This window comes from Lonchura striata, chromosome 5 (genome assembly GCF_050655825.1).
Source record: "Lonchura striata isolate lonStrDom1 chromosome 5, ASM5065582v1, whole genome shotgun sequence".
NCBI lineage: Eukaryota > Metazoa > Chordata > Aves > Passeriformes > Estrildidae > Lonchura > Lonchura striata.
Window position 1 is genome coordinate 6791167 of NC_140707.1, and position 15510 is coordinate 6806676.

The 15510-nt window shown below is 49.0% G+C and overlaps 1 protein-coding gene and 1 pseudogene across 1 annotated transcript; both read left to right on the plus strand.

Moving 5' to 3' along the window:
• Window positions 1-479: 479 nt before the first annotated feature.
• LOC146767197 (uncharacterized) lies at window positions 480-4040 on the plus strand. The gene has a single exon (XM_085581168.1). It carries the CDS (start codon window positions 1385-1387, stop codon window positions 2612-2614), a length of 1230 nt encoding a protein of 409 aa, XP_085437294.1. The 5' UTR covers window positions 480-1384; the 3' UTR covers window positions 2615-4040.
• Window positions 4041-5360: 1320 nt separating this feature from the next.
• LOC146767198 (tapasin-like) lies at window positions 5361-12797 on the plus strand (annotated as a pseudogene).
• The last annotated feature ends 2713 nt before the right edge of the window (window positions 12798-15510 follow it).

Genomic DNA, 15510 nt, shown 5'->3' on the forward strand with positions numbered 1-15510 from the left:
GATAAGACCCTGCTGGAAAACATCTCAGTCCTCTGTATTTTTCTCTTTCTCCTCTTTTCCATCATCCTTTTTCTTACCACAGATTCCTCCTGCTGCTTCTTGCCTGAACCATATTCCTGCACACTCCTCTTCACCCGATCCCTTCCCAGCACACCAACCCCATCCATCCCCTGTTGTCCAAATCCCTTCTCCCCTTCCCTTATTACCCCCCTGGGTGTTCATGTCCTTAATTACCTCTGGGGGAATATGCAAACTACCTCAGCATTCTCCCAGGGGACCCTTCAGAGACATTTTGGGATCATCATCCCTTTGGCCAGGACCCCTCCCTGGCTTTCCCTTTTCTCCCCTCCATAGGTGCCCTGCCATGTTCACTCCCCGAGGATCCCAGGGCACTCACTGATGAGATTTTCAGTGCTCTCTCCCTGCTGACTCTTCACAGACCCCCTGATGTGTCACTCGCCTGTCTCCTGGTCACTCCCGGGTCCCCAATCAATCCCCGGTGCTGCCGCCAGCCAAGGGAGCCGATCACCCAAAGTGGGTGAGGCACCTTCAGCTGCACTCCCTGCCCGCCCCGGAGGGTGGAAGGAATTTGGGATGAACCCCAGGGTTTGCAGGAAAATTGACATCACCAGACGATTCTGTCCACAAAGAATACAGAGGAGTACTGTAAAACTAATTTCATTTCTAAAACTGGGAGAGGCCATGGGACATTTCCCATGGGATCTCTCCAATTGTTGAAGGACACAGCCCTCCTTTTCATCCTAATTTTCCTGGCCACATCTCACTCTCTCTTTCCTCATTGGCTGAAGTACTTGAGAGCTACCGATATCCCAGTCCACCTACTACATACACCATTAATATGCTCCCCACTTTTGTATAGCAAACGGTATTCATGGCTCTGTTAAGTCTTTGTTGTTCTTCTGGAAGTTCATGAATAGAGCAGGACCTTGGCTGAGCAGCAGTCTGTGTCATCAATTAATAAAATTTTCTGAAACCGATGTCTTCTCCTGTCACTTCCTTACATAAAAAAGTTGCCTGGCCCTATCTCTGAGCAGCTTCAGAGCATCTGTTTGTAAAGACACTTTCCTGTGGTTCCTTCCATGGGGTCCCCCGTTTGTGGGACATCCCCCCTGGAGCAGGGTGTCCCCTCTGTGCTGCAGCCCCAGGGCTGAATGTTGGTGCTTTATTTTTTTTTAGGGGCTGAATCTTTATGTTTTGGAGGAATTTTTTGCTGAATCTTGATGTTTGGGGAGGTTTTGATCTGTGTCTTAAAAGTTTGGAGGATTTTTATGCTGAACCTTGGTGTTTTGGAGGTTCTTATAGACACACGATGCCCAATGACTTTGTGAGATGAAGTGGGGACAGGAGGAACTCCCAGTCCAAGATGCTCTGTTCTTTTTTTTTCCCCCAGACCAGGATTTTTCATTCCCGGGGAGGAATGAAAATGGAGGAAATGGAGGAGGAGGAAAAGCCCTGGAGATCCCGCACAAGGAGTGGCAGCAAACCCAGCCCAGGGAGCTGCAGGGAGGAAAGAGCCCCCCTGAGCCAGGAAGGCGGGCAGAGATCCAGCCAGAGCTCAGAGCTGGTGGAGAAACCTCGTGGCAGGGAGAAGCCCCACAAGTGCTTGGAATGTGGGAAGGGTTTCAGCCGGAGCTCCGACCTGATCTGGCACCAGAGGATCCACACTGGGGAGAGGCCCTACGAGTGTGAGGAATGTGGGAAGCGTTTCCGCTGGAGCTCCAGCCTGAGACTTCACCAGAGATTCCACACCGGGGAGAGGCCCTTTGAGTGTGGGGAGTGTGGGAGGAGCTTCAACCAGAACTCCATTCTGATCCAACATCAGAGGATCCACACTGGGGAAAAGCCCTTTGAGTGTGGGGAATGTGGGAAGAGCTTCAGCCAGAGGAGCAGCCTGATGCAGCACTCGGTAATCCACACTGGGGAAAAGCCCTTTGAGTGTGGGAAATGTGGGATGAGCTTCAGCCAGAAGGGCCACCTGATGCAACACCAGAGGATCCACACTGGGGAAAAACCCTATGAGTGTGGGGAATGTGGGAAGAGCTTCAGGCACAGCTCTGGCCTGAGGAGACACGAGAGGATCCACACTGGAGAAAAGCCCTACGAGTGTGGGGTGTGTGGGATGAGTTTCAGCCTCAACTCCCAGCTTACGGAACACAAAAAGATCCATACTGGGGAAAAGCCCTACAAGTGTGGGGAATGTGGGAAGAGTTTCAGAGAAAGCTCAGCCCTGATTCGGCACCAGGTGATCCACACTGGGGAACGGCCCTACACCTGCTTGGAATGTGGGAAGAGCTATGGGTGGCACTCAGACCTGAGAAAGCACCAGCGCATCCACAGCGGGGAGAAGCCCTACGAGTGCTCCCAGTGTGGGAAGAGGTTTCAGATCAGCTCCAGTCTCCTCGTACATCAGCGGAGTCACACAGAGGAGAGGCCGTTCCGCTGCCCCGACTGCGGGAAGGGCTTCAAGCACAACTCCAATCTCACCGTGCACCGGCGCATCCACACCGGGGAGAGGCCCTACGAGTGTGGGAAGTGTGGGAAGAGCTTCTCACAGAGATCAGCCTTGATCAAACACCAAAGGAGGCGCCACTAAGGGGGGAAGCCCTGTGAGCTCCCCAAGGGTGGGAAGAGCTTCTTATGCTCCTCCCAGCTCCATTCCCTATGGGAGGATCCACGTTGGATGATCCTCAGTGACCTTCATTGGGCAGTCTTGGTGATCTATGGGCCTGGTTATCTGTGTTGGGAAGACTCTTGACTGGGAGGCTCCACATCTTCCTCGTTCCCTGTGGGCACCTAGATAAACCCAGTGGCAGGAACATCCATTGGGGCACAGACCAACAATGAGAATTCCTTGGGGAGAGCAGATTTAATGACTTCCAACTCCATAAAACCTTTTGCATTCAATCCTATCTTCTGGTGGCCTCAAGGAATACTGAATGGTCTTGGAGGTATGTCCTAGGTTGACTATATGATGTTTGTATCTCCAGTTGTCTGTTCTGTTTATAGTGAATTATAATTTTTGCACCTTTAAGACTTGTTCCGAGAGCAAAGGAGGGAGAGAAGGGCAGAGTTTGTTTTCAGAAACTGCACTCACTCCTCCACATTCCTGCTCCTGGGCCAGGTTGTCTGCAGATGGACAGACAGAGGTACAGATCTCTCCTTTGCTGTTAATTAGTTTTAGCTAGCTGTGGCAGAGAAGTTCCCTGGACTGTGGCTGCTTTTCCCTTTTCTTTGGACCTGTTTAAACCTGCTCTGGCCTGAACACCCAGAAGAGCACCGGCAGCTCACACCTGTGGCCCAGCGGGCCAGGCCTGGACTGTGGCATTTCCAGCACCGGAGGGACTGATAAGAGACTGAGTGAGCTGAGCTACAACCCACGGAGGGACTTCCTGAGTTTGTCTCTCTTTTAGAGCAGCAAGAGGTTTTATTGTTTAATATTGTTTAGGTTTTATTCTTTATAAAACAGTTTTTTCCACTGTTCTCCAAGGAGATACTTTTCCCAAACTGGCTGGGGGAGGAGCCAATTGAATCTGCTTTCCAGAGGAATCCCTTTGGAGGTTCTCTCCCAAATTTGCTCTGAACCAGGACAAGGTCTTTTCCAACTTCAGGGATTCCACGATTTTGATTTCCTATTGCCCAAGGGTGTCTTCTGCAGCCAGATGGTGGAAAAACTGGGGAAAAGACCAAGATTTTGGAGACAGTGGGTTAGAAACTCCACCAAAAAGGTTCTTCCCTCCCCCCAAGCACGTGGATCCTCAGCCGTCATGGACATGGAAGTCTTTTTCTTTTGGCCTTGATTTTGTTTTCATTTCTCTTTATCCCTTTAAAATATCCAATATTGAAGTAAAAATAGACATTGAACTAAGTTAGTGGATGTGGTCATGGTAGGACACAGACATGGTGGGACACGTGTAAGAATGTGCCCTCTGTTGACAGAGTAAACAAGTTAACCTTTTGTTCCCTTAAAAAGGACAAAAGGCCAGGTGTTTCTCTCCTCAATTTGGTTGAAAGACACCTCATAGGACTTTGGGGACTTCACCTCAAACTTAAGGATAGCTAATTGGACAGGAGCAAAAAAGTCCCACCTAAGCAATTCCCTAGAAAAGAAGAGAACAAAAGAAGTTAATTGCTTTTGTGAAGTGTTTTAGCAAGAGCAAGAACCTCTTGCCCTGACTTGGCTTTTCTCTGTAAAAAGCTTTTTTATTTTTGCCTTTTATTAAAACTTTTTATTCCCAACACTGTCACATGAGCCATCCTGCTTGTTTTATGCCACCTGAGGTAGCTGAGCTATCAAGGGTATAATGCTTATCTCTGAGAGCTTATAAGACCAGGCTCAAAAAGAGAAAAAGCATTAGACATGGAGAGTGACATGGGCACGCATGGACATGGAGGGGGACAGGGCCATCCCTAGGGACATGGGGAGACACAGGCATGGATGGAGACATGGGGGACAGTGACAGGGATGGAAACATGGTGGGGAGACAGCCATGGGTGAGGACATGGTGGGACATGGCCAGTGACAAGTGGGGACATGGCCATGGCCGGTGCCATGGGAGGAACTTGCAGGGGATGAGGGGGATGCTGGGTTTGAAGGAGTTGAGGGTTCCTGGGCAGGACTTGGACCTTGCTGAGGCCTTTGGGGAGCCCAGGCCGAGCGGCTCCGGCTGCGCTGGGAGAACCTGGTGGAGGTTCTGGGGCAGCTGCTCAAGGACCCCTGACCTGGAGCCCCAGCTGGGCATTGGGCTCCTGGAAGGGGATGAATGTCCTTGTCCCTAGGAGGGAAATCCCAACACCCCCAGGGTGTCGGGAACAGCTGAGGGGCCACAACAGGGAGGGGAAAGCCCAACAGAGCTGTCCTCCTCCTAAGCTACATCCTAAAAGTCCCAAAACTCAGGGATTCTTCCCAGGAAAAAGCTGCCAGGAGCTGCCTGAATTGAGGGAAAGGGGGGATGTGATCCCCAAACTGAACAGGAGGGGCCTGGATCCCCAAACCCAAGCCCAGGGGTGAGAGGTAGAGCTGGAGGCACAATGGGGAAGGGGTGGGAGAGCAGGGGAAAAGAGGATTCTGACCAGGAGAGGAATGGGACCCTCAGATTGAGTTGGGAGGGGTCTTTGGGTTGGGGGAACAATGGGAGTGGGGAGGGAAGGGTGGGGATGGGATCAAAAATGGGTGGTTCCATGGGGATCCCTTAGTGTCCCCATCACTTGATCCCTGGAGTGATTTCCGTGAGGCTCTGGGAGGGGGGAATGGATCTGCACTGGGTGGGTCCCCAAGCCCCCTGCCCATACCTGGGGGGCTCATGGGAGGTTCCCTCTATCCAAACGCTGGTGCTGCAGCCATGGGGGAGAGGTGGGTAGAAAAGGGGGATCTGGGGTGGTCAATGAGAGGAGCAATAGGAAGAGGAGAGAGAGATGAGGAGGAGGTTAGGGAAAAGAAGGAACAGGAACAGGAGGAGGAAGAGGAGGAACCGCAGCAGATCCACACGGTTTGCCTGCCCTTCTGCCGAGTCTGCAGCTCCCCTGGTCATGGCAGCATTGACTGCCCCAGATCCTGCAGGTAAGTGGGGAGGGGGAGCTCACCCCAAATCCATTGGGGGGTCTCTGGGAGTTTTTTTTTGCAGGAAAAGGGATATTTGGATCTTGCATTGCACCAAAGGTGAGACGCAGATGCCCCTTTGGAGACTTGTGAAGGGTTCCTGTAGCGATCTCTGTACTGGCTGGGGCAGTGGTAACAGTTTGGGGGGGACATTGGTTTTGGGGTTCCAATTGGCATCGGAGTGGGGAGAGCAGCAATGGCCAATCCTGGAGCTGGGGGATCCCAGCAGCCTGGAGGAGTGGGGGACTCTGGAGATGAGCAGAGTCTGGGCCCATCCAACTGTGAACAGGGTGGTGACTTCTCGAGCTGGACTTGGGCAGCAGGACCAAGGTGCTCACCCTTTGTTTTTCCCCCAAGCCAGGATTTGTCCATCCCAACCTTTGTGCAGGTGGAGCTGGTGGAGGCTGTGAGGAAAAGGAAGATAGCATGGAACACTGAGGCAGGTGAGGAGGAAGTCACTGCCCCTTTCCCCCTCTCCTCTGCTCCACCTATCAGCCCAACATTGCCCCTGGCTGCAGGACAGCGCTGCTGCCAACACTGTCCTGCCAGGGATGAATTGGTGGGATCTCCTTCCCCTTCCCTCTGGCATGGAGGCAAATCCCATCCTCTCCTTGTCCACCCTCCTTCCTCTTCTCATTCTATCCTTCTTCCTTCCACATTCCTTCCTCTTCTTTTCTTTCCTTACCCCAGGCACTGAGCTGCAGACAGAGACCTGGGAGGACAAATCTCTGCTCAGAACCTCTGTTTTGAGGCTGTTTTGAGCAGCTCCACAGCATGGGAACCTAATGGGGAGGAAAAGCCCTGGAGATCCCACACAAGGAGGGGCTGCAAACCCAGCCCCGGGAGTTGTGAGGAGGTAAGAGCCCCTCTGTGCCTAGAAGGCAGCCAGAGATCCATTTGGCACTCAGAGATGGTGGAGATGACTCATGGCGGTCAGAAGCTCCACAAGCGCTTGGAATGTGGGAAGGGCTTCAGCTGGAGCTCCGGAGATCAGACCTGATCTGGCACCAGGTGATCCAGATGGGGAATCAATCAGCCCTACAAGTGTGGGGAGTGTGGGAAAGGCTTTGGGTGGATCTCCAAGTTCATCAGCACCACAAGATTCACACCAGGGAGAGGCCCTATGAGTGTCCCAAGTGTAGGAAGTGGTTTCTGAGAAGCTCCAATCTCATCGTAATGAGCCAAGGGGTCAGCTGGAAAAGTATTTAGGATAAATGAAAACTGTGGATGAGTCAAGGGGACATCTGGGAATATAACTGAGATAGTAGAAGATTACATATTTTAGTTAAGATTTTAAAATTAGTTAAGAAGCCAAGTTGCTAGCAAAAATCACATGCCTTAGTTAAAGAGTAGCAAATATATTAGAAAAGTAAAGCTAGGAGTGACAGGGATAGATGTAGGAATTGTGAAGGAGCAGAGACCATAGAAATATCTTGCCTTAAGAATAATCAGCAGTTAGGAGACGCTACCGTGACCAGCAGATCAAAAAGTCCTGCAAACTGGCCATGGGTGAAGAGTTTACCTTGAGGAAGACAGCTTTCTTCCTCCCTTACACCCACTCCCTTATTTCAAAATCCCAAAGACCCAGTTAAGGAAACACGATTGCACAGCCGTAATGGATATTCAGCTGATTATAATACGAAGTGGGCAGGTAATGATTATGTATTATGTGTCCTTAGAAACAGCTTGGATATGTAAAACCTTTCCTGTATAAATAGAAAGCAGGAGTCTGCAACTCCTTGCACATGTACTTGGAAATGATTCCACATGTGTCCAGCACTGCAATAAAATACCCTTCTTTCCAGCTTTAATTAGTTGAGGAGCCGTCTGCCCATGCTTCAGTGCATCAGTGGATTCACACACAGGAGAGGCCCTTCTGCTGCCCTGACTGCGGGAAGGGCTCCAAGCACAGCTCCAGCCTCGTCACCCACAGGCACATCCACACCGGGGAGAGGCCCGGTGAGTATCCTGTGTGTGGGGAGAGATTCTCCAGAAGCTCTCGCTTGACCCAGCACCGAAGGAGGCACCATTAAGGGAAGCCCTGCGAGCACCCCCAGTCCCAGTGTCACCCCCTTTCCTGCCCACAGAGCTCCTGAGCCAGCGGCGGCCGCAGCCGCTCCCCGTGGCCTTGCACAGGACCCCCTGTGATGGGGCAGGGAGGATTCGGGAGGGTTTGGGAGGATTTGGGGAGGGTTTGGGGAGGATTTGGGAGGATTGGGGAGGATTTGGGAGGATTTGGGAGGATTTGGGAGGATTCGGGCCGTGGCGGGGCGGGTCCGGCCGGGACCGCTGGTCGCTGCGGGTCTGCCCAGCAACTGGTGAGTCATCAGCCGCGCTGTCTCTGATTGGCTGAGGGAAGGCGGGAGTAGGAAAAGGATCGGGAGAGATCCCGCCCCGAGCACCAGCACTGGCAAAACAGTCCCAGCCCGGGCACAGGGAGGGAATTTATTACCATCCAAATCACAGCAGGAGAAGGGAAAGAAATCTCTCCAACACCTTCCCCCCACCCAACAGGGATCACCCAGACCAGGGGTTATCAATGATGGAGAGTCGGGGGCATCTGAGTTGGGATCAGAAGCCAATTTTATTGAGTGTACCAGGTGTTTATATAGAGTTTCACTTGTATGGTGCTTATATAGGGCTCTGGTTTTGGTAACAATTTCCCATTGGTTACACTTCTTTATGACATTACATGACCTGGTAACATTATTTTATCACTATGTCTCACAATATGTTTCTTGGTCACTTCTTGCCCAGGGAGACTTTCTCTGTCTGTCTCTGCCATGGTTTCTGCTCAATCAGGCAGAAGAAGAAGATATCAGGCCCCTTTATCAGTTCCACTGTACTCTCTGGTTTGTTCCCCATACCTCCCCCTATCTGTTCAAACAAAAATACATTCTTAAGTGATTTGTCTATTAATTTTTTCACACAATATAAAATACAAGGAATAAGCATAACAATACATAATATAATCCTAATACATATAAGCCTATTTTAATTAAATTTCTTATCCATCCACCAAGTCTCCAATCCCCCAGAAGCTGATCTAGCCCTGTAAGCCCTGATACCACTGGGTAATCATAACCATTTCCCCAAGGGCATAAGTCTGCTAGAGGTTAAACAGGTGCTGATGTGGTGGCGAGGTCCTGTTCACAAGGGTTCTCTTCCAATGTTGATGTTCAAGGTGAATCTTCAAGTGATGCAGTCAAAGAATCTCAAAACGCCTTCACATTGTTTGCTGGAATCCACTTGGAACCATTCTCTGTGGACATGCAAGCAAAACCTCTACCCCAGCCTGGTCAGAGAGAAAGCCAGGTAAACTTTCCTAGGAATTGTTCTGGGGAGTTTTGAGAAGGCTGAGAGAAAGAATTAAAGCAATCTTGCAGCTGGTGTTTTGAACAGTTGTTTTCTTATAAGATGTTTACTAAAGGGTGTTTCCTTAATTAGCCAATCATGTGAGGTGTGTTGATTAAAGGACCAGTCAGGTCGGTGTTGGAGCAGTGTATAAAAAGGAATGGGTTCCTAAAAAAATTAGTATTAGTCTCCTGGAGAGAGTTAGACTTTATGTGTCGCCTGACTCTTGTCCCTGACTCAGTGGTGACACCAGGTGACATCAGGTGACCTAAGGATAAAGCCCCAATATCTTACCAGATCCTGGATCCTTCACTAAGGCAAGGGATTTTTCCTTTTGTTGCAATTGTGAATTACAATTAAAATGTCAAACAATCAGGGGTTGGGGTCCATCAAAGATCATTTCAAGAAGTTGAACACATAAAAGGCTTTCTGCAGTCTCTCGGAAGGGTTGTCCTCTCTGGCCCCCCCTTTCTATTGTACCAGGAGACGCTTGAGGGAGCCATGAGCCCATTCAGTGACAGATTGGCCTTTTGAGGAATGAGGAATACCTGTTTTGTGCATAATTCCCCAAAGGCAAAAAAGGTAGCAACTCAGCAGGAAGTATAAGTTGGGCCATTGCCTTTACTTCAGGTGGTATACCCAGAGTTACAAAAGCAGCAGTGAAGTTCTAGAGACATCTTTAGCCGTTTTCCCTGAACGGGCTGATGCAATGTCTTGGTTTGAAAAGACAGGAGTCTGTGTAGGAAGGCAAGACCCTCCTGTGAAATGGAAAAGGTAAACCCCCTCCCTCCGAATTACCACAATTTCAAAATTAAAAGGCTCTCAAGCAAAGATATGGGAATGGGAATAACAGTTCTTTACTAGGGAAAAAACTAAATTTAAAAAAATGCAATTAGTACAAACAAAACTAGTGATAGAGTCAGAAACCTGACACCCTGAGGAGTCAGGGTGTTGGTAATAGTCCAGTTAAAATGGTGGCTGCTCCTCCTGGTGTGGAAGATGAAATGCTGCTGAAGCGGTGATCTCTAGAAGGGTGGAGTTTTCTCTGAAGGTCTGGTAGTAGTTGGGCCTGGTCTTCCTCTGGGAATCCAGCAGAGAAGAAGCTGCTCCTCGGGGAATCCAGCGAAGTGGCTGCCAGTGTCTCAAAAAGTGCTGATTTTATGCAGGTAGGAATGCTTGGCTCCTCCCTCTGGGTGGAGCATCTCACAATGGGATGATGTAACTTTATCAGTCATGCAGTGAGTTATTCAATGGTCCATGAACAGAAGATATCTCTCCGGAGGGAGACATTGTTCTTGGAAGAGATAAGAAAACTGCCCAACCTCCAACAGATGGCAATAGAATACATGCTTATCTTACAAACCAGGACACCCCACATCCCCATTGTCCCCAGTGTCCCCCTACTGTCCCGATGTCCCCAATGTCCCCGATGTCTCTGATGTCCCCAATGTCCACCCGTTATCCCTGATGTCCCCCCAAATGTCTCCACATCCCTGATGTCCCCCTATTGTCCCTTATGCTCCTGCATTGTCCCCATGTCCTCAGTGTCCACCCATTATCCCCGATGTCTCTGATGTCCCCAGTGTCCCCTCCCCATTGGCCCAAATATCTCAATGTCTCCAATGTCCCCACATTGTCCCCATGTCCCCCAATGTCTCCTATGCCCCTGCACTGTCCCCATGTCCCCAGTGTCTCTCCATTGTCCCCACATCCCTGATGTCCCTGATGTTCCCACATCCCTGATGTCCCCCCACATCCACATTGTCCCCGATGTCCCCAGTGTCCCCCCACATCCCTGATGTCCCCACATCCCAAATGTCCCCCCGTTGTCCCCGATGTCCCCACACCCCTGACACCCTGTCCCACTCCTCAGTGTCCCTGTTAGTGTCCACGCGGACGCCGCAGACGCGGGCACTGCTGGGGGCGCCGGGGCGGCTGCACTGCCCCTTCGCACCCCTGGCCGGGCCCTTCACGCTGCAGTGGCTGCGGCACCGCCACGGCGCCACGCAGCGCCTGCTGGCCTTCGACTCGGCCGCCGCCCACCGCACCGAGGCCGCGCCGGGGGTGCTGCTGTTCCTGGGGGGCCACGGGAGCCCCCCCGGCACCGCGCAGGTGAGGGGAGGGGAGGGGCTGCGGAGCCCTGCGGGGACAGCGGGGGGCGCCACCGAGCAGGGGGGTGTCAGGTCCACCCGGCTGCCAGGGGGCGCTGCTGGGAGTGGGCGGCCTCAGTCCTCCTGGCCACTGGGAGGCGCCAATGGACAGCCTTGGTCCTCCCGGCCACCAGGGGGCGCTGCAGGCATGGAACTGCTTTGCTCCTCCCAGCCGCTAGGGGGCGCCACTGGCAGTGGGTGGTTTTGGTCCTCCCGGCCACCAGGGGGCCCCACTGGCACGGGAACAGCCTCGATCCTCCTGGCCGCTAGGGGGCGCTGTGGGCATTGGTTTTTTGGAAGGTTTTGGGAGCATTTTTTGGGGTTTTTTGGGAGGTCCTGGGGGGGTTCAGTGAGTGATTTTTGGGGGTTTGGGGGGCATTTTTTGGTTTTTTTTGGGGGAGTTTTGTGGGTGATTTCTCGGGACTTTTTTTGTGTGTTTCTGGGAGGGTTTAGCAGGTGATTTTTGTGGGTTTTGGGAGCATTTTGGGTTTTTTTGGGGGGGCGGTTCTGGGGGTTTTTGGGCACAGAACGGCCATGATCCTCCCAGCTGCTAGGGGGCACCATTGAGGCTGAACGTTTCCTCGGTCCTCCCAGCCGCCGGGGGGCGCCAGGGAGGTGTCGCTGCAGCTGCCGCCGCTCTTGGGGTCGGACGACGGTGCCTTCGTCTGCTCCGTGAGCGCGCCCAGGGCAGGTGCAGCAGGTGCTGCGGCTGCACGTGATTGGTCAGTGCCGGGAATGGGCGGGGCCGGGGCTCCCAGTATGTCCCAGTCCATCCCAGTCCCTCCCAGTTCCCTCCCAGTATGTCCCAGCCCCTCCCAGTCCCTCCCAGTTTCCCCCAGTCCCTCCCAGTATCCCCAGCTCACTGTCCCGTGTCCCAGCCCCTCCCCGGGTGTCCCTGCTGCCGTCCCGGCTGTCCCCGGGGCTCCCGGCCGATCTGCGCTGCGACGCCGTCGGCTTCTTCCCGCTGGACGTGGAGATCCGCTGGGAACACCGCGCCCACGGACACACCCGGCCACGCCCGGGGGACACTGAGGGGGACACCGAGGGGGACACCTTGGTGACCACCCTGGGGCCCGGCTGGGACATGCCACACCGGGTCACTGTGGCGGTGGCGGGTGAGGGACACATGGGGACATCAGGGATGGGGTTTGGGGACAACTGGGGACATCAGGGATGGAGCTTGGGAAACCTGGGGACATCAGGGACAGGGTTTGGCCACAGCTGGGGACATCAGGAACGGAGTTTGGGACACTTGAGAACATCAGGGATGGGGTTGGGGACACCTGGGGACATCAGGGATGGGGTGTGGATGGTCTTGGGACACCAGGACTGGAGCTGGGGACACCTGGGATGGGGTTTGGGACATTGAAGATAGAGTTGGGGACACCAGGACGGAGTTGGGTACATCAAGAGTGGGGTTGGGGACAGCTGGGGACATCGGGAATGGGGTTTGGAGGGTCTTGGGACAGCAGAGATGCCTGGGGACACTGGGGACAGGGTTGGGGACATCAGGAATGGGGTTGGGGACAGCTGGGATACGGCTGGGGACAGCTGGGACGGGGTTGGGGACACCGGGGATGGGGTTTGGGACACTGGGGACAGGACTGGGATCTCCTAAGGGACATCAGGAGCAGAGCTGGGGACATTGGGGGGTGGCCGGTGCCACCAGGACGGGCTCGGTGCCACCCGGGGGTGTCGGTGCCACCCGGGCGTGTCGGTGACGCGTCCCCAATATCCCCACAGGTGCCACCAGGCCCAGCGTGGAGAACATGGCAGGGATGGGCCTGGTGGACATTTGGGGAGGTCTGGGGAGGTTTGGGGACATCTGCGGACATCTGGGGATGTTTGGAGACATTTGGGGAGTTTGGGGACATTTGGGGAGGTTTGGGGATATTTGGGGATATTTGGAGAGTTTGGGGACATTTGGGGAGGTTTGGGGACATTTGGGGAGTCTGGGGACATTGGGGACACCGGTGGGGTTGGTGACACTTGGGGAGTTTGTTCCAGTTTGGATTTTAAGGTTCTTTTTTAAAGCATTGATTAAAAAACCCAAAGCACGAATTTAAAGTCATTAGAGAACCAATTACCCAGCTCCAATTGTTCACTGGATTTTTTTTAAAAAGCAATTTTTAAAAAGTTCTGTTTCCCATTTTATCGATTTTTCAGCAAATCTGCGCTTTTGTCACGGGAGAGAGAAGGGCAAAAAAAGGAGAAAAAAATGGGGGGAAAAAGGAAAAAAAAGGAGATTTCCATTCCCATTATTCCTTCATCTCCACACATCCAAATCAATAGCAGAGAGTTAGCAATGATCAATAGTAGGGAGTTATCAATAATCAATAGTGAGTTATCAATAATCAATAGTGGATTATCAATAATCAATAGCAGTGAGTTATAAAAAATCAATAGCAGATTATCAATAATCAATAGCAGTGAGTTGTCAATAATCAATAGCAGATTATCAATAATCAATAGCAGGGAGTTATCAATGATCAATAGCAGGGAGTTATCAATAATAGCAGATTATCAATAATCAATAGCAGTGAGTTATCAATAATCAATAGCAGTGAGTTATCAATAATCGATAGCAGATTATCAATAATCAATAGCAGGGTGTTATCAATAATCAATAGCAGGGAGTTATCAATAATCAATAGCAGTGCATCATTCAATCGGCATTTTTCACAATATTACAAAGAAATCAATCCAATATTATTTATTGATTATTGATTATTGATAATTGATTATTAATTATTAACCATTACAAATAAATTTATCCGATATCAACTATTGATTATTAATTAATCAACACTAAAAATAAGTTGATCTATTATTAATTATTAAGGATTAATTAATCAATATTACAAAGAAATCTATCCAAAATTAATTATTAATTATTGATTATTAAGAATCAATATTACACATAAATTAATCCTATGTTATTAGTTATTTATTATTAATCAATATTACAAGGAAATCAATCCTATATTATTAATTATTATTAATATTACAAAGTAACAAATCCAATAGTGTTAATCAATGTTAAAAATAAAATAATCCAATATAAATTATAAATTATTAATCAATATCACAAAGGAATCAATCTATATTATTAGATATTAGTAATTATTAATTATTAATCACTCGATATTACAGAAACTTTTATCCACTCTTCATTATTATTTATTATTAATCAATGCTACAGAGGAATCAATCCAATGTCAATTATTTATTATTAATTAATCAATATCACAAATTAATAGTTCCAGTATTAGTTATTAATTATTGATTATTGAGCAATGCCACACAGGAATCGATCCAGCATTAGTTATTGATTATTGATCAGTGTCACACAGGAATCGATCCAGCATTAGTTATTAATTATTGATTATTGATCAGTATCACACAGGAATCGATCCAAAGCTCGTTCCTGTGTAACGTTTCCCGCTCGCCGCGAGTTCTGAAAGCGCTGATCGCGGGTCTGTAAAATCACAAACTAATCACTAATTACACAAGTTAATTAATAATAAACTAATTATTACACAAGTTAGTTAGTAATAAATAACTAAACAAGTTAATTAGTAATGAAATAATAATTATAATAGCGATGAAATCGGAGCAATAAAAATGTGGACAATGAGAGTCAGGACACCACAAGATGATAAAAAAATGAAGAATTTTGGACACCCAGGAGTTCTTGGGCACTGTGAAAACACCGATCAGTTGTTCTTGAAATGTTAAAAGTTTATTAATAATAAAATAGTTATTAAAAATATAAAATAAAAAATTAAAATAATAAAAATAATAAAATTAAAATACAAAATAAAATCAGAGTTATCAAAATCTGGACAATGACATTTAGGCCACCACAAGGCGATAAAAAGAAAATAATTTTGGATGCCCGGATGTTTTTGGGCACCGTGAAAAATGCCAGTCTGGTTCTTTAAAATATTTTAAAAATTACTGATTCAAACAAGTTAATTAGTAATAGAATAGTTATAAAAATAGCAATAAAGAGGAGTAATAAAAATTTGGACAATGAGGGTCAAAGCACCACGAGATGATAAAAAATGAAGAATTTTGGACATCCAGGAGCTTTTGGGCACTGTGAAAACACAGATCAGTTGTTTCTGAAATTTTAAAAGTTTCTTAGTAATAAAACAATTATTAAGACATATAAAAAATAAAAATAAAATAATAAGAAATAAAATAAAATAAAATGTAAAAATAAAATCAGAGTAATAAAATGTGGATAGCGAGGGTCAGGCACCATGAGACAATAAAAAATTAAGAATTTCAGACATCCAGGAGTTTTTGGGCACTGTGGAAAATAACAATCAGTTGTTTTTTAAATTTTAAAAGTTTATTAGTAATAAAATAGTGAGTAAAAAA

Excerpts from the sequence above, each read along its gene's own strand:
- LOC146767197 (XM_085581168.1), top strand. The coding sequence starts at position 1,385 with ATGCTCTGTTCTTTTTTTTTCCCCCAGACCAGGATTTTTCATTCCCGG.